At 35.2% G+C, this 20,356-nt stretch overlaps 1 protein-coding gene across 2 annotated transcripts in view; it reads left to right on the top strand.

Moving 5' to 3' along the window:
* Positions 1-20,356, top strand: part of dnk (deoxynucleoside kinase) — a 68,882-nt gene that overhangs the window by 34,310 nt on the left and 14,216 nt on the right. For both annotated transcript variants that reach the window (XM_089232587.1, XM_089232589.1), the window contains 3 exons: positions 2,926-3,014; positions 8,917-8,996; positions 14,432-14,509. In XM_089232587.1, coding sequence (XP_089088713.1) covers positions 2,926-3,014; positions 8,917-8,996; positions 14,432-14,509 — 247 coding nt within the window. The remainder of the gene's footprint in view (positions 1-2,925; positions 3,015-8,916; positions 8,997-14,431; positions 14,510-20,356) is intronic.

Below are 20,356 nucleotides of genomic sequence, written 5' to 3'. Positions count from 1 at the left end.
AAGATCTAATCATAATATATTTATATTCTCAATAAACACTAGTCTAGAATCCATATTACAACAATAATAGATCATAAAACAACACAAATAAGATTATTCATTCTAAAAACTTCAAAAATATAACAATTCCTGTTAAACAACTGAAAAATATAAGTGATAATATGATTGTGCGTGAATTCTATGTAAACTGAAGAGCCAAAAAAACTGGTCCAGGCATGCGTATGCAAATAAAGAGATATGGAACCAATCAGAGTACGGCGCTGCGGTTGGCAGCGCCGTACTCTGATTGGTAACACAACAAGTGTCTGGCATAGTTGTTAGATTGGTTACTGCTGCTACAATGGCAGGTTATCGAGATTTAAGTGAGCTTGTACGTGTTTTTATAGTCGGCACACGAGAGATGGGACATAGCATCTCCGAGGTAGCGATGAAATTTGGATTTTCACGTACGACCATTTCACGAGTGTGCCGTGAATATTGGGAATCCGGTAAAAAATTAAATCTACGACATCGCTGTGGCCGGAAAAAGATCATGCAAGAATGGAACCAACGACGACTGATGAGAATCATTAAACGTGACAGACGTGCAACTCTTCCGCAAATTGCTGCAGATTTCAATGCTGGGCCATCAACAAGTGTCAGCGTGCGAACCATTCAATGAAACATCATCGATATGGGCTTTCGGTGCCGAAGTGTACTCTTGATGACTGCACGACACAAAGCTTTACGCCTCGCCTGGGCCCGACAACACCGACATTGGACTGTTGAGGACTGGAAACACGTTGCCTGGTCTGACGAGTCTCGGTTCCAATTGCTTCGAGCTGATGGACGTGTACCGTTATGGCAACAACCTCATGAATCCATGGACCCTACATGTCAACAGGGGACTGTTCAAGTTGGTGGAGGCTCCGTGATGGTATGGGGCGTGTGCAGTTGGCGTGATATGGGACCCCTGATACATCTAGATACAACTCTGACAGGTGACAGGTATGTAAGCATCCTGTCTGATCACCTGCACCCATTCATGTCCATTGTGCATTCCGACGGACTTAGACAATTTCAGCAGGACAATGCGACACCCCACACGTCCAGAATTGCTACAAAGTGGCTCCAGGAACACTCTTCTGACTTTAGACACTTCCGCTGGCCACCAAAATCCCCAGACATAAACATTATTGAACATATCTGGGATGCCTTGCAACGTGCTGTTCAGAAGAGATCTCCACCTCCTCTTACTCCTGCGGATTTATGGACAGCCCTGCAGGATTCATGGTGTCAATTACCTCCAGCACTACTTCAGACATTAGTCGAGTCCATGCCACGTCGTATTGCGGCACTTCTGCGTGCTCGCGGGGGGGGGGCCTACAGTTATATCAACTGTGTAATTTTATGTTTGTATTTAAATACATCTATATGTTTTTCCTTTGTTCAGTTAAAAAAATCTGAATATGAAAAATCTGAATAAACCAATTAGTACTTCACCAAGGCTGTTGCATAATCCACGTAACTCTATAATCTAATTGACCCACTGGAAGGACTTTCAGTCTGTTTGGGGTCACAGAGTGCCTGTGTTGTCATAATGTCATTTTTGAATTTTGTTTTTCTAAGTTGTTTTGATTGTGTTCAGTCAAATAAGAAAAAAAACTTTCTTTCATTTATCAAAAAGAATGCTAGGCCACGATAAGTTGTCTTAGTGTAAACCATACCTTTTTATGTCAATTGTTGATTTGTTTTTAATATTTTAATTTTGTATTTATTCTTAGCTTGGCATTTATTCTTTGGAGATGTGGTTGTTGAATGACATCATTTTGTACTTGATATGATAATTGAATTCAGAGAAATTCTTGAAAAAAAGAAATTTCTAAAAAAAAAAATGAATTGGACTTCCATAGTTTTTCATAATTTGCCATAGCTCGGTATTTTATGGTAAAAATCTGTAAAAACTACGTAAATTCCTTAGTAGTTGGCAGGTATGCTTATATAGCATCAGACACATGTCTTCGCTCATTCGTATAAAGCTGTAGGCTTATTTTTTAAATAATTAAATAACATAAAACAATCGAAATACCAATTCGTGAAAAATCCCTTATCATCCAGGTGCTTTCTGGCAGTAACTTAAATTACAGCTCATGATGCCACATATATCTTTCACGACATCCAACTGAAATTTTTATAAAGTTGTATTACATATCTGGCATCCAAATTATGGAAAGATACAATAGATATTTTTTGTGCATGTGTAATTAAAAATCTTTTATCAAAAATGCTCATATCTTATTAAATAATAAATTTTTTAAAGCCAATTTTTCTGCAAATTTCATAAAAATTGGTTTAAAACTGTGCATGCTATAAGCAATAAACATGCAATGAAAATTGGAATTTTTATCATTTAAATCTTTGTGAATATACATGCTATTCTCATGAAAATACACACAAGTATTGCAGAAAGTTGGTACAATATTTTGTGAAAGTTTCAAATCATTTGCTATTTTTTATCATACAGGGTTGATCAAAATGGTTTTTTTTCTTATTCTATTTTTTGTCGGTCCCCTGAATGCACTCATGACTAAATTGTTACTGGAGATTATGAGTACATAGGGGGTTCACGTGACCGAAACTTTTTTTTTTTGGTCTTCACGTATTCCCAAGGGATCAGAATGATCCGTCCAGGGAATTTGTTAGTGTTAATAGACATCCATTCCTGAACCGGGATTCGAACCCAGACCTGCACAGTGAGAAGCTAGTTCCCTAACCACTCGACTGACAGGCGGCAGAAGGATTTACCCAGTATTTTTCTAGGCATTTGAGAAAATGTTGAATCTCTAAGAAGGATAGACTATATTTGTTGTGATAAAGAATAATTTTATATATATTTTTAATAGAACTTGTTAAATTTTTCTCTGTGTCATAAAATTCTTATTCCAGTAAGAAAATCTCATCTCCAGATTATGAAATTTTGTCGGAGTGGTTCAATTTTATTACATCTTATCAGAAGATCCATCTTGATTTGATAGGTAAGTTACTTGATATGTTTTATGAGAAGTGTTGTTTTGATATTTTTCAATTTTAATCAAACTTTGATACTGCAAAGTGAGAATTTCATTGATTGAAGCTTGATTTATAAAGAATATATTGCACACAAGAGATTACTTTAAGGCTAAAAAATTATGTTAGTTTATTTGTATTAAAAATGTGATTTGATTGTTTGCAAATACAAATTTACATCAATCACAAATAAGTCATGGTATTCTTTTCAATATTGCAGCAAGCTTATGATTTCATGTTGCTCACCGAATAAGGTGCTAAGCGAGATGCTACGGGTGCTCCCTAATTGTATATATTCCCCCACACAATACTTCTATTTTGTATATTTTCATTAAATCCCCCGGAGCTAGTGAACTCATATATATATATATATATATATATTATTTCACAATAAGATCCTCATTTCTTTTTCTTTTTGTATCCTGTGTATATAATATGGCAAGTGTAAGATAACAGATGAGATGGCATGAGGGGAGGCGCTCAATTGCTTTTAAAACATACCTCCATCCTAATATTTGTACATTCATCTTAACTAAACCCCGAAACTTCTCCAACTCCTAAAATCCCATCTCGTCTGTAATCACCACAAAATTTGTTAATCGCGACAGTACCCAATTGTCCAGGGAAAATATGTTGTAAAAAAGTTTGTATGTTTTTTTGTTTTTTTTTTACACTAAATAAAGCGTTCCAGACTCTGCCACGAAGCTGGGCTGGAAGAGATTTCCACAACGGGATAAGTCCAGTGGCAAAGTTCTGGCGTTCATTCATTCAGCAAGCTTATGATTTTATTGCTCTTCTCATAACTAGTTTAGCTATGTATATTTTTTCCTATCAAATCCATCTCTTAGATGGTTTAAAAGTCAATTTTAAGTTTGTACTTAAGTTCAGTCAGTTGCATGCCTACCAACTGCTATAATTTTATCGTATTGAGTACGATTTCAGTAAGTTAATATGATTATATGCTTTTGCTTTTAAAAGTATGACTTTTTACCAAATTGCTAATATTGACGTTTTCCTGCCTATGTCGCAAACTGATTGTAGTTAGAAATCATAAATGGTTTATTGGTCGACATCACTTCGCGGAATCTAGCCGAAAATTCCCACAGTGAGAAAGAGGGGAGCACTGCTGGGAGTTTTCACGGCAGTTTTACTGATGCGGCTTATGCACCAAAATAATGTTTGAAGCCGCCTCTGTATTAGACAGTTTACTGAGTGATGCTCCATCCTTTAGCATCCATTTGATGAATCAATATTTTTCCGAAATTTGCATGTTTATGGTTTCATTAATTATGTAACTTTTTATTTTTTAAATTCAGGCCAAATTTTCTAAATGAACTTGTATTAAAAATTGAGTTCATAATTCATACATTTTTGATAGATTTAGAATAATATACCATTATTTTCTCTATATTTGAGTATCGTCGAAATTTTACCATGACTGAAACATAAAATTACTTTTATTGTTGTTATCAGGGTTGAGAGTTTTCGGGATTTTCTGAAATTTTCGACAAAAAATAATGCACTTGATTCCAGAGCGATATTATTTTATTATGTAAAGTTCTATTAATATTAATCATTTAGGTGACTAGAATGTTAAATTTTGAGTTATGAATATTGGATTTTTTTCAACCCTTCAGCATCCATCTAATGAATTTTTATTTCTTTTTATGCTTTCATTTACTTGGCAGTGTGTGTCCCAGTAAATGAAATCATATTTCATTTTTGATAAAACAGTAACGCAAAATGTCAAGGTAGACACAAGCGATCAATGTTTTTACTGATCCGTTGTCTTCCTGAGAATGTTTTTTTTTTAAAGTAAACTATATCATCTTTTCTCATGCAGCAATTACTTTTTCTGATTATAATTATATAATTTCGTAATAAATTTTTAGTATGGAGTGCTCCCCCCCCCCAGGCCTATCATTTGGGGGGTCGGGGGGGGGGGCTGTTGCCCTGGGTTTTGAAAATACACTTAAAATGGCATATACAGGGTGATTATAAAAAAAACTGTCTTGACATATGGGCCCCTAACTATCATACCATTCACAGAAACTGAATGAAATTTTGGCATAAGGTATTTTGATGTATGTGCTCAAGAATGATATGGGAAACAACAGTGTCACTCTAACAGTTACGGTTACAGTGAGAAAATTTTGAAAATATCAAATGACAACACCAAGTTTTTTGTATTGGAATGTGATCTCCATTGTGAAAAACCCTAAATAGCGTTCGAACGGCAACTGTAGCATGAAAATCACCGGCGGTAGATAGGCTAAAAGTGAGGACAACCAATAAGGACAGAGAAGCAGCATTTAATAAATAAAAAAGTGAAACAAATAAAGCATTTTATTGTGTTTCACAAATTTTCCACATGACCTTGTGGAGGACTAATCAGGCTGGGATCTCAGCCGAAGAAACGGTGTGACGAATGAAACGAACATTAATGCTCTGGTGCATGGCAAAGTCCTTCTTACTTTTTCCTTGCCTAGCTCCGGGGATTTTCGTGCTACAGGTGCCATTCCAACGCTATTTAGTGTTTTTCAGTATGGAGATCGCATTCCAATACAAAAAACTTGGTGTTGCCATTTGATATTTTCGAAATTTTCTCACTGTAACCGTAACTGTTAGTGACACTGTTGTTTTCCATATCATTCTTGAGCGCATAGCTCAAAATACCTTATGCCAAAATTTCATTCAGTTTCTGTGAATGGTATGATAGTTAGGGGCCCATATGTCGGGATAGTTTTTTTATAATCACCCCGTATATACACACAAATATATACAGTCAAATCCCGTTTTAACGAATACTGTTGTAACGAAAATCTCATTTTAACGAACACTTTTCTTATCTTTTAGATAAGTTTACATATGAATAATGCAAAAAACCTAGAATTTCGTTTTAATGAAGTGATTTGTTTGGTCTCTTGGAGTTCGTTATAACGGGATTTGACTATATATAAAATTATAAATACATTAAGTACATGTTCTTGCCCCCCCCCGGGAAAAGTTGAAAAAATTGGAAAACGGGCCACGTTATGCTTTTTTATGGATAGAGTAGGATTTTTTCTTCTGATGTTGTCATCAGGTCTGTAGTTTATGTAGCTCTTCCTTAAGTTGTAGGAAAAGCAACTTATATATGGGTCATTCCATGTCAAATCACCCGGCCATGACACCCATAACTTAAATAAAATATAAATTTCTTATTACTAAGCATGAATCATTATAGTCTATAAGGTTTTCGCGGCCATCATTTGATAAAAAAATTTTTTTCGGGTTCGAAGACCGTCGTCCGTTTGAGTTTGTTCTCAACGTTTCCCCAACACTAGTGGTTGGCATCATCAGGAGAATTGATAAACTGGATCAAAGTCAAGTTTTCCGGAGTCTCAGGTTGTATTTATGGACATAAGTGGCTTGAACTACACTATTGTTTTGCGATTGGTCAGTTGATTCTATGGCTGGCAGCGTATTGTAAACAGTTGTTATGCTGGTAGAACCTGATTGGCTGAGAGATGTGGAGTTATCTGATTGGCTGTTGTCATCATTCTGTTGCTGGACCTTGAAGGGGAAGGTTCTTGTTCTTCTGAGAGCTGGTGTCCAGGATCTGCTCAATTTCAAAGTTTCTTCTCTTCTATTATAGCTGTTTTTGTGCTTGTATATGAATCATTATATTAAGTCAAAATGTACAAATATAATTAATGTAGTCATATAAGTACAATTGTGTTTTGTTACTCAAATTTATTAACTGTCAAAATAATGTTTACTCTTCTACAGTCTTCTTTCTTAATATATTAATAGGATTAAATTTAAAAATAATTGAAAATTCATGCACTGCATCCAAAAAAAGTGTTTTAAAAATTGTGTTAAAAATAAAAGAATTAATAATTATAAAAAAAAATTAAATTTAAATTACTTTTTCCCTCTAAGGTTTACATTTTCTTCTCTATTCATAATCTGCATTTTTTTGTGAGCATTTTAGTGAAAATTTCTTTTGAATGTATTGAAAATCTGCAAAGTTATTATATCTTTTCATAAATAATATTGCTTGACTGGTTGGCTTTAGAGACGTCATTTGTGAGGTTAGAAAAAAAAATTTTCGGAGCGATCCAATCTTATTTCGATGAATTTTGTGTTGCGAGCCAGAATAAATATATTAACGATCAAAAAACTATTATTTTTTTTCTCCAGTATTTTACTTCATATATTTAGGAAAAATTTAAAATAAAAGTTGTTTTGGTAACTGCTGTGCCTCTGGTCTAAAAATATGTTAGAAAAATTCCACAAAAACAAAGTTTACATAATTTTTTTGCATGTAAATTTCAAATGTAAGTGTCTGAATTATTTTTATTCATATTCTGTATGTTTTTGTGAACACTTTAGTGAAAATTTCATTGGAATATATTGAAAATTGAAAAAGTTATGATTTATTTTCTCAAACAATGCCACTTAAAAATTGAGCCTCGGAAAAGTCATCTGCATTATTTTTTGATAATAAGGATGGTAAAAGCAACAAATAAAAAAAAATTATTGAAGTCTGAGACTATGGGTGTCATTTTGGCATTTTGCCGGGTGATTTGATATGGAATGACCCATATTTGAAAATTCAAACCCTCAATATCAATGTAAACTTTAGTGGAGAAACTTTATATACTGCAAAACCTTTCTACATCCATATTGGATATTTTCATAAATGTCTACCACTATATTTCAAATCTTGTTTAAGGCATTGTACATGATAGCTGTTCTTCATTAAAGCATTGTACCAACAATCAGGGCCAGAACTAAAGGGTGCGGGGGGGCGCAACTGCCCAGGGTGGCAAACTTTAGGGGCAGCAGTTTTAGGTGGGAACAAAGAACATGGTTATAAAATTATCTAATTTTAAAGTTGTGGTGGGGGAGCACAATAATGTTTGTCCCAGGCAGCAAAAATCCTAGTTGTAGCCCAGCCGACAATGGTGGTTTGCAAGAAATGTCAACAACAGCTTAGCCTCTTCACTCCGGAGGTATGTATGTGTACCTCATTTTTAATGGTTTCAAATGATTTTGAATGATTCCTTTCTTAAAATAAACCTGAGGTACACATGTGTACCTAACTCAAATAGTCCTAGTAAAGATATAAACCCTAATTAATTTTATTTTCTTTTTAAAGGGCTTTTAGCATACAATAAACACAAATCAATCAAAAGGAATTTTTTTATTGTCCGTTTTGAAGGGAAAAAAAGGTCACCCCAACGAAAGCAGATGATGCATGGGGGAAGAATGTTGTCTCATCATAACCATAGACAATGAAGGCTAAGGAGGAAGAAATTTTCTAATATGCATGATGAAATCTGTAATGAAGATGGACTGTCTTTAATGGCTAGTGTTCCTTTATGTCCCTGCTGGTTACCACTTAGTTACCACTCAGTCACTGTTTTTATAACAAACATTTATTGTTAATAAGGTACATTAAATTGGTTATTGAAGGAAGAAAGCAAGCATAGAAATACAGAACCTCATTTCTGTGGTGTCTAGTTATTCTCTGCTGTTTTGCTGTTTCTAGACGCTCATCTCTAGTCCCTGTGATCATGTGATATACTCAAGGTCATTGACCCAACTCTTGGGGGAGTCAATGCATGGGATGCCACAGTTTCCTGTGATCAGAATTTTCCTATTTGGAAAAATTCATTAGCTGTATAAGCTATTTGCTTTGGTTCTGTATTTTTTGAAGTTAAAAAAAATGTCAAACTTTTATTTTCCTGAAATTAATTTCTTCCAAGATAGTTAATAATTTGCTAGATGATCTTTTTTTTATTGAAGCAATTAAATTTGTCTCAACATGAATCAATGAATTCTGTACCATTTGATGAAATCATTTTATTTTTCCTTGCATAGTATACTTGAGGGCCAGCCCTCACACATGTCAATACAACATAAAAAAGCGAGGTCGAGAAGAAGAACAAAATATCTCTTTGGTATGTATTTCCTACACGAATCATTCTTGTAAACTTATTTGCACTACGAAGCTTTTATTTCTTTTTCAGGGATTGCTCAATGAAATAAATAAAATTGCAGCAAATGGGTGCATCTATTTTTAAATCACATTTTGTACTTATTACAGTACTGTAAATGCAGGCTACTTTGGTCCATTTTTTTAAACTTTTAAATTCACTTTCCATTAAACACAATATTATTTCTACTTTTAAGTTCTGGTAACTTTTTTTTATATTGATAGGCTATCTTAAATTATATACATGTAAACAAAAAACAGATTTGATTTTGACTTAAGCCTATTAAAAAACATTTTGGGCCAGTGTTACCCTTGCTTATTCGTAACTTTGGCCCACTTCACGTTTTCCTATCTTAAAGCATTAAATGGAGAGCTAGGGTATTTCTTGAAGTTGGGCTCATAATGAACCTTCAACTTTTGAAATAAAACCTATATTTCAAATTGTATTGATTATAAAAATAGCAATATTTACATTTTTTTTAAATTTCACTTAATCTTATAGCTTACAAATTGTTGACCAAACAAAATGTCTTTTTACAGGCTTTGAAGGCTTAATTATTTCTTTTGTCTCATTCTAGTTATGAAACAAAATTTCTCTGTCCTGGGGACATTTCCGAAACTTTTGGGTACACTCCATGCAGTCCACAATAGCTTCTTTTTCTTCCACAGCTAACAACAACCCTGGAAACTTATATCACCATGTTCTGCCATCCTGTGTGCCTCTATACTGGCATACAGCCCTGGAAACTTATAACAATTCCATTGAACAATCACAAAATTTTGCAAATTTTTCTGTAAATTTTGAATTGTTTGAGTCTTATTCCGGGCTTGAACTGATGTATAATTTTCCTGAATGATCTTTTCACATCCATCCTCATTGAACAGATAAATCCTATCACCCATGGACAGAAGACACAAGACTAAAATTGTCACTTTCTTCGTCTGTTGATGAGAAGTCCATATATTTTTTGTCTGTTTTCCCTTTTCTAGCTTGCATTTTCTTCTTTTGGCTTTGCAGTATTTGCTATTTGCTTCTGCTTTTTCTGAAATTTTGGCACTGAAAACCTTCGGATACTTGGTGTGCCAGAAAATGTTGTCTTTAGTTTATTTTTGGGCTTTTGTGGTATTTTAAAATGCTTTGCAGCTTGCCTTTGGGTCATCTCACCAGATCTAACAGCACCTAAACAGTTTTGAAGATGGTCATTACTGTAGTCTGCATATCTTTGTTTTCCAGGCTGACACACTTCTATTTATACACCATCTTTCCTGTCTGGAAACAAAACTTGAAATAGGAAAAGCATTTTAAAAATAAACTTAGTTATACATGGCAGGGCTGTTTGCCAGAAATTTATTTTGGAGGGGGACAACTGGCATTTCAGGGAAAAGGACCAAAGTGATAGAACTTATATATATATAAATACCGTATATACTCGTGTATAAGCCGAGTTTTTTTGTGGAAAAATTCGTTCCTCAAGTGGGGGGGTCAGCTTATACTCGGGTCAGTTTTTGATGAGAAAATATCGACCCTGCACAATCAGTAGTCATTTTTGTAGCAGTGTTCGAGAAACCGGCATTATTGGTATGGGATATGTTCAAACCCCCGAAAATGTCAAAGACGAGGCAAAGAAATCGAAAACATCATTGACTTTGATACCAGGTGGGCTAACGTTGATTGTACAGCCTTTAGATGTGAGCATAACAAGCCTTTCAAAGACTGTTTGAGGAATTTGTGGATCGAATGGATGAGTTCCGATGATAAAGAAACCTAAAAAGGTGGTGCCTTGAAGAAACCTGACGTTGGCCTAGTGTGCCAATGGGTACATGAGGCGTGGAATTCCGTTTCCGCCGAAATTATCATCCGATCCTTCAAAAAGTGTTGCATCAGCAATGCGATTGACGGAACTGAAGATGATATCCTCTTTGAAAGTGACAATGGCGATGACAGCGTACCCTTCATAGGGGCGATGCCGCACCCTCTATGATGATCTGATGGATTACGATGAGCTTGGAGACTCAGAAGAAACGGTTTAAAAAGTTAGAATTGTTTTCTGTTGTAAATTTCTGTAAGCTATTCATTTTTCATGGAATTATAAGATTTTTTTTTCTCTGAAATGCACGGATTTTTTGGGGATCGGCTTATACATGGGTTTTCAATTTATTGCGGTTTTGGTGGTCCTGAAGTAGGGGGGTCGGCTTATACACGAGTATATACGGTACATATCTGCCACTATACAACATAACGGGATGAGAAGGACCAGATCCACTGGTCTTCTCTCTCGCTATGGCCGTGCCAATGCATAATTGTTTTTAAGTGTATTCACAAGCAAATTACCAAAGGGTTGCAAAAATACGACCTACTTACTTTGGCCCAACATTTTAATGGGCCAAAGGAGGGAGCATTTTTCAGGTTTCCAGAGCTTAAATTTTCAGTTGATGTTTTCAGAAAAAATGAAAGATTGAATGAAATTTTAATAATGCCACAGTTAAAAGCATTAAATTGTGTTTCTAAGTAGGCATTTACTTATTTTGAAAAGCTGGATTACAACCTACACACTTGAAAGTTTGAGGTGTGGAAAAACCACGTTTAATCACAATATAAATCAGGGTTATGGTTTAAACCTTGGTTTTAACCAAGTGTTTTTTTTCAAAAAATTAAATAAAAGTGGTCTAAATATAATTTTGTACTAGAAAAATATCATATTGGTTCATTGTTAGCCAAACTTTTTCATTTTTACCACATTTTATATTCTTGGGGTACATTTTGATGGTATATCTTCAAATGGCATAAGATGGTATAAGTGGTTTTTTTCAAAAAGTCTCATAAAAGTGGCCAGAATATATATTTTTTTCATGTGAAGTATCTTAGTCATTTAAAGTTATATATAAAAGCCAAAATTTCTCATTCTTACAACATTTTCTAACCTTTGGCTAAGTTCTGATGCTCTATCTTTAGCAAATTCATGAATAAGGATTGCATCACACATCTAAATATAGTGGTGTATTATCTCACAGGGTTTCTTTTTCCCTTCACAAAGAAGCAGCAACAGTAGTGACACCATCATGCTAGGGGCAGATGGTCCTATAATCCAATAAAGACACCAGCTGTCCCTAAAGGACAAAGGCTAGTGTACTAGTAGTTACATTACGTCACAGACATTTTAATTTTCTTTCCCATAAGAAGTAGCACATCTCACTGTATATCACCCATCCTTAATATTCAACAGTTTTTTCTATACTTTCACACACACTGTTAAGCCCAGTTAATCAAGGTTCTACTGTATAGTAGTTACAGATTTATGAAAAATAATCAGCTATATATAGGGTGATTATAATTAAAGTTTTGATTCCAAAACTATACAATAAGTACTGTGGTCAGAATGACTTGAAAATTTGCATGGATACTCCTGAAGCAATGGAAATTTCTTTCATAAAAGAGAAAAAGTGTGGAATGTGCAAGTAGACGATGCTGTACTTGGCCAGCAGTATAATCTATTTTGTGCAACCACATCATTTCGGCACTTCCACAGCATCAGTGTGTGGATAGAACAACTTCTATCAAGATGCACATTGCAATACCGGTAAAGCAGCTGCTGAAGACCCATTTTGACAATAACAGGATGGCATGACACCTGGCTAGCCATCAGTTCACTTGACCTTAACCCTTGCAACTTCTGGCTGTGGAGGGTACCTCAAAATGTTATGAACAGTGGTCGGATTGCAAACTTTGGTGAATTGCAAGCTCCAGTGCATCTGCTATACGTTAGAAGTTCCTCAGGCATATTAATGTGGCAGCACGTTTGGTTTAATAAAGGTGAACTGCTGAATCCTATAATTACTCTGTACATCATAAATCATCGCTAATTAATCTGCATTATTTATGCTTCATTAAATACATTGTATTCACCTAATTTTTATTATAGTTTTTGCAAAATAGCTTCTTAATTAAGCATACTGAAAGTAACTGGAGAAAACATCTGTATATATATAAATGGTTACTAATATTTAAAGAATTTTTTGCAACACAAAGTAATCCATTGAGTTAAGCAAAAAATAATTAAATTGCAAAAGTTGGTTTTTGTTAAAATGTAAGAAATATTTATTGATTAATTAATATGGGAATAATGCTAATTACATTAATAAACATTTTATTTTAATTAATTATTAGAAGTTTGAATGATTTTTCAGAAATTTTATTGTTTTTAATGTCAATACTATTTAAACCAAAAAAACCTGGTTGAAACCAAAAAAACCCGGTTTTGTGGTTTTTAAAAAAAAAAAAACCAGTTTTTTTACCAACCCTGATATAAATACCCACCACTGCTGCTTCCCAGACACTAGTTGCAAAAATGTTTTTATACAGTAATTAGAGTATGTTTTATTAGTTTATTGTTTTGGGCCGAAGAAGGGTACCAGGGCCAAAGTAGCCTGCATTTACTGTATTTCCATGTCATTTTCAGATCCAAGTTTTTCACAAATACAGTGTATTATCCGAGGATGACGTCACTATCCACTATCCATACAAAGGCTTTTAACAGCTGGCATTTACCTATAGCTAATTAATTAACCAGCCAATTAACCAAATCATTAACCAGCTGTTAAAAACCTTTGTATGGATAGCGGAGAGTGACGTCATCCTCAGATAAGTCGCCATCTGGTGGCATCATCAACAATTGTGTACTTTGGCCTGAATTTTGTCTGACCGTCCATGTACAGTCCTATTCAGTGCACACGAGCTCCAAAGAAAGATTGAGATATTCGTTGCCCTGTAGTCTAGTGGTCTAGGGCGTTCACCCAGAAAGTGAAAGGACACGAGTTCGATTCCCCGCAGGGGCAATTGAATTTTCTCTTTCCAAAATATATCTTCGCATCAGCCAGCTGTTAAAAACCTTTGTAGTGTTTGAAAAAAATTCTACTAAAAGTAATGGTAATAGAGCTTCATATGAACAGAATATTTAATTCTGTATGGGTGTATGCAAGTATACTTCCCTGGGAATGATGAAATCTTTCAACATGGCAATGTGATCTGCCACACAGTTGTAAATGTATGTTGTATCTGAGAGGTTAGAAGAGTACGAGAAGACTTTACTGTACTTCCTTGGCCTCCAAATTCCTGAGACGTCAACCCAATTGATTATGTATGGAACCACCTTGCTTGGGGTTTTTTTTTTGCTCTAAACTCCCTCCAACAGCTGTCAACTGCACTGTATCCCTGTGAACACTTTTCAGCACCTTATTGAGTCCCTTCCAACTTATCTAGCAGCTTCAAATGGTGGTTATTCTGCATATCAACAGGTAGTCACATTAAGTGACGAAGTCGACTGTGTATATGAAAGTGCATATAGCAGTTTTCCAAAGTTTTTAATCATAAAAGTAATTCCTTTGTTTCATATATATTTTTAGGATTACTTGACAAATTTACATTCTCTACATGATGAATGGTTGATCAAGAAAAAGTTTGATGTGCCTTGTCAAGTCCTAGTGAGAAATATCATTTTGTGTTATTTATATATATATTTATCTTAAAATGTGGGTCAGGTTGAAGCATTAACATCATTAAATATACAATTAAATGTTAGGCTAATTAAATTACATTAGGGAAGGATGGTTCATGGAAATGATATGCCGTTGAATTACAATACAGTAAAACCTGTCTAAAACGGACTGTATGAGATGGAAACCAGTCTTGAACAAAACAGAAAAATAGTCTAAAAATATTAATGTTTCTTCAATTATGAGAAACCTCTTTAAAACTGAAACTGCCTAATGCTGAAAGGCATATTTAGTCTTTTTTAGATGAAATAAGCCTTAATAAATGTTAAAACTGAAAGAATTTTTGGCCAAGTGATGAAAGGAAGTTATGTTGTACTGATCTTCCTTTTGTTAGGAAACTCTTTTACTTCATGGAAAAACCACAAATGCTTATTTGTTTTATGAACTGGTTCTGGAAGTGACGAGTTGGGCTTGGGTAGAAGCAGATTTATTCAAAATTTAGTAAGTCTTTTTAGTTAGAAAACACTCTTGTTTCTTGGAAAAATGAAAGAATGAAATTTTTATTTCCATTTAAACTTGTTTGGGAGAGAAATATGCAAGGGAGACTGAATTATTGTTCAATTTAGCTATACTGTGTTTTAGCATTTCATTCAGTGTAGAGATGTCAACCAGCCACAAGAAACACGTGTTGGATTAGATGGATGTAGGGTGTTGGATGTAGAATCTTTCTACTAAAACAGTATTCGTTATTGATCTGGTCACTATTTTTAAAAAGGTACATAATTTCTCAATCTTTTATTTTATATATTAAAAAATTTTCATTTTTGTTTATTCTATTGCCATTTAGGAGAACGTTTTATATGGAATTTCAAATGTATAGTAATTTGAAACAGCAAACATGAAAAAAATTCAAAATAATAATATGCATGTCTGTGTTTAATACTCATTGGTTTGTAGTAGTTAGGGTGATATTCTCAAAAGTTAAGTTTTGCAAAACAACAGAAATAAATCACTCCATATACTTCTGTGTGCACCTTTACAAACAGAAACAGGTCTGGAACAGAAAATAGCTTCAGTCTCTTGACATTCCATTTTATACAGGTTTCACTGTACCAAGAAAGTAATAAAAATCTGCAAAATTGCATCTCTTTCATAATCTATGAAACATCTATCATTTCAAGAAGTTACAAAAAAATTGGGAATTTTTTAGAAATAAAGTTGAAGAATGTAGTTGAAGAATGACAATCTTAATATTGAGGCCAGGCTTATATAATTCCAAGATTTTGTAAACCGATGTATCGTAATAATGTTGTATTGGTTTGGCCTTTTTGTGAAATTTTTCATTCTTGATGTTCTAAAAAGAAGAATCAAACCTTGATATAGTGCCCCTGATTCTCCACCCACCTCACTTAGTTTTCTCAAACAAATCTTCCATATGGGATTACAACAAGTTCAACCATAGTTTGATATAGGCCCAGGGACACTGGAACATATGTGCTCATATGGCATGATGTCGCTCTCCACTTTTCTAAACAATGTTTAATTAGGTTTTATTAATTTAGCTATGTTTTGAAAACCTAAGCTGCACATCAATGAAGATTCCCAAATTTGTGATCCTAGTTGTAACTGGAATGACACCACCATTCAACTCGTAAGTTGCTCAAGCGGTTTACACCTTACATCCTTTTGGATTTATGACGCTATCTGTATTTGAATGATGATTGGTGTTGCTGAGCAATACCATTCTAATGCTTGGTTGCTTCATCAACATGAGCATATATGCAAGATATGCAGAAAACTGGATGGTGTGAAGATATTTATTATTTGAGATGTTGACTTTTTTTTTTCCTGTAGAGGCACAGGAGTAAGAAGCCAAATTCTTAATTTGCCTTCATTTGGCCATTCCAGAAAAATTACTAGATGAGGAAAATCAAAATGCATACTTACCCTTGTGATAGAATACATTCTTGTTTGTGGTATTACTGTCCCAAGCTCTGTCTTCCCTTTCAAGTTTTCTGAACATCTTTGTGGGTAAGGTATGGCTAAAAAACGTGATGTCATGTGCAGAGGCATATCTACAGAGGGGCTGTTACCCAGGGCGGCAAATTTGAAAAATGACTGTGGTCAAGAAAATTAGTGCAAAGTGAGAAGGGCGCCGAAATTTGCAAAACTAAATCTTAAGTCCGCCTCTGTCCTAAGAGCAAAGGACTAGGTCTCACCAAACGAGTGACCTAGAGTCTGCAAGCATGTGAACGACCAAAAGAGTGATCTAAAGCAGCGGTTCTCAACCTTTTTTGACTCACAGATCCCTTTTTAGTATATAAATTTCTATGGCAGAGCACCATAGGCTTTTTTAAATTTATTATCATATATTTACTGATTTATTTTATTTCCAGTAAGTGGCCGCTGAGCCCTGGGAAGTGTACACAAAGCCCCCTAAGACTCAGCGAAGCACCGGTGAACAAGAACAAGGGACCAGGTCAATGAGACCTAGAAAGTTTGCAAGCATGTGAATGACCATAAACTAAAGCCAGCTAAACCCTAAATCCACCTCTGGTCATGTGAATTTTCAGTGTTGAAAATTTTAAAAAATATTTTTGTCTAACTAAAGCGCACATAAGCTGTGCCATCCCTGCTGCCTAAGTGCACTGCATCCCTTGCACCCTGGTCTTGCTTAAGTTGCCCCTGGTCCTATGACAAAAAGTTCTCCCTGGCTCTAAATACATGTGTATTTTTCTAAATTTATACCTGTTTCAAAACCTGGAGGAACATTTCATTGATGTCTTCGACAACAACCATGGAAGATTGGGTCCCAGAAGTGCTGTTGAAGTTTTTCTCGCATTACATCAAGTCCAGGGGATACATGGCATTCTCAAGGAATGTCCTATGATGAAAAGTTCTCCCAGGATTTGCATACGGGTATTTTCTTTAAATTTATACCCATATGCAAAATCTGGAGGAACCTTTCATTGATACCTTCAATGACGGCCATGGAAGATTTGGCCCCAGAACTGCTGTTGAAGATTTTCTCCCATTACATCAAGTCTGAGGAACACATGGCATTCTCAAGGAATGTCTTATGATGAAAAGTTCTCCCAGGCTTTGCATACTGGTATTTTTTTAAATTTATACCCGTATGCAAATCGTGGAGGAATCTTTCATTGATGCCTTCAACGACGGCCATGGAAGATTTGGCCCCAGAACTGCTTTTGAAGATTTTCTCGTATTACATGATGAAAAGTTCTCCCAGGCTTTGCATACAGGTATTTTTTTTTAAATTTGCCTGTATGCAAAGCTTGGAGGAACCTTTTCATCACACCTTTGCTCATTGACGCAAATGGGATGATGATCAGGGCTAAACTCTGCTTGAATCTGTAACATTTGCATAGACTAGTGTGGATTGTGGTGAATATATGCCTATAATGCTTGAAGCACTGGACCCAATCCTCACCATCAGTAGACTGAAATTGAAACACCTATGATTTACCCATTTTAAATTATAAGATACTGAATATCTGTTTACAGAAATCGCTGCTAAATTCATTTGAAGTGTGAGTGGGGCAATGACAATTCCAAGTTTCCAGTTCATAAACTTGCAAGTGGATGATCCTGATTACGGAAACTGGTAATAGGCAGAAATGCCACTGTGCTCTAATTTGCCTTTGTCCCTCTCGAAAAAAATTATAGCCCCACCTCCTCCTCATTCATAAAAAATAAAGGTATGGAAATTTGGTTTAGTCTAAATTTTTGGGATGCTTGTGTGCACAGACTTAGTTTTAATACTAGAACAAGATCAGAGATGCGCTGTACTCTAATTCATCTGGGTCCCGGGATCCAGGTTATTGGCAAAATCTGGGTCCTTTTTGAGTGAAAATGGGTCCCACTTAAAAAAAGGTATGGTTACCCCCCATCATTCAGTGGTATTTCTGTGGATTTTTTCCAACATTGACCCAGGTCTTTGATCACCTGTTAATATCTCTTCATTGAGACAGTGACGGGCCGTGTTCTAGGTAGAAGGGGGAAGGTATCTCTTTGAATCAAAATAAATAATTCATTTCTAAAAATATGTTTTATCCAAATGTTCATTGAAAAAAAGATTAATATACCAGCTTCTTTTACTTTCATTGTCTTCTAGGAAAAAAAAGAAGCCCATTAACACTGAGAATTTAACAAATGCAGGGGTCTGCCCAACCAAAATTTGGGTCAGTTTTCCAGACTCTTCCCAAAATTCTGAATTCCTGAAACCATAATTTAGCATTTCATTTCTTTTGTGATTAATTAACTAGCTTATTTTGCTTCCCACAAAATTAATAACAATTTTCACAAAAACAGGACCCTACAAAAAAGTCTGGACAGACCCCTGAAATGTACAATCGATCCCGCTTACAATGTTTCCATTTAAAATGTTTCAGTACGACTTACTTTCATGGTCCCAACTCTCATTAAGATTTCCTGTTTGAAGCATTTTCCCACTTACAATGCTTTTTATGATGGTTTTTTGAAAAATGTAAGTGGGATTCACTGTAATTAAAAGTTGAGCACGCACATTTATATATTTATATTAATAAATCAATCTATAAATTCCCTTTAGAATGTTTTTACATTTTGTTGTAAAAACCTTAGCTCTTTCAACAATATCTTGCTATTAAATTTAAAGCAAATGAGATTCTGACACTTATTTTCTGATTCCCCTATTCATATAAATTCTTGTGAAGCGATTTCCTGGTGGAATGATTTTCTTTTCCCTTCCTGATGGTCCACCACTCTGATCTGTCTTCTTAACTGCCACATAATATTTTCACACCTGAATATGGGAGCTATTTCAGATTTGTATTAGTGAAGCTTAACAGTGTGCTTGTGAGTGTGTGCCCAGCATTTAGTGTGTTTCATGTTCAGTAGGTGGTGCCATCTATTCAGAGCAGCAACTAGGTACTTTCTCAAACGGGACAGACACACATTTTGGTGCCCCCATGTAATATAGAAGAAGCCGTTATAAAGGGTGAATTCGGCACCTCTTGTAGTCCAGCGCCTGGGGCAGCAGACCCACCCGTGCCCCCCACCCATAGTTGCGGCCCCGCATCTATCCTCCAAATTGGTAATGTGTGGATTCAAAATTTAATGTATACATATATGTGTTGTAGGTCTGTGTAATCGTTGTGGCAATCAGAGCTTTTTTTCAAAGGAATAGCCAATTCAAAGTTGGAAAATCTTTGAGAAGAAAACATTTTTTTAGCCAATTACCACTGCGCAATCGCAGATTCCAAATCCGAATTCCCACCAAAGGCGAATTCTGGATGGGGCAGGGGTGCCACCCCCCCTCCCAAGATAAAAAAATTAAAAATATTTTTGTAGAAAATTAAAATATTGGGAAAGAAAACATTCCAGGGATGCAAGATCTGTGCCAATTGTGGCAAAACGGTTCTCTTGCTACAAGGTGCAGTAAAGCACCAATCCCTGCTCATTTGCGCCAATTCTGGTTGCAGGTCGAGTCATTTTGAAAGTGCAGACAGGTTTTCTGATTCCAACAGCAGGTATGTAATATGGGAAAAATTTGTCTGGCCTGTAAAATATAGATTTTGCTTTTGGAAGTGGTATCACAAGAGTGTCATTCTTAAAAAACATACATATCTTCATAATTTACCATGTATATTGTCGAAGAGAGTTGACAGACTGGACTGTGAAAGACTCCCAAAAAAGGAGAGCAGAAAATAATTATCTGTGGTTGCTAAGACCATATTTTGGCCAAAGAAATTTTTTTTTTAACCAAGTCATTTCTCAAGGAAACAGTTATTTTCCGGATATTATGCTGAGGTGAGCTCGGAAAGAAAAGTCATC

This window comes from Pholcus phalangioides, unplaced genomic scaffold (genome assembly GCF_987345545.1).
Source record: "Pholcus phalangioides strain wild (caught in Gottingen) unplaced genomic scaffold, Ppha-v1.0 ptg000007l_1, whole genome shotgun sequence".
Taxonomy (NCBI): domain Eukaryota; kingdom Metazoa; phylum Arthropoda; class Arachnida; order Araneae; family Pholcidae; genus Pholcus; species Pholcus phalangioides.
Note: the sequence above shows the minus strand (reverse complement) of the source record. Positions and strands in the feature narration are given on the sequence as shown.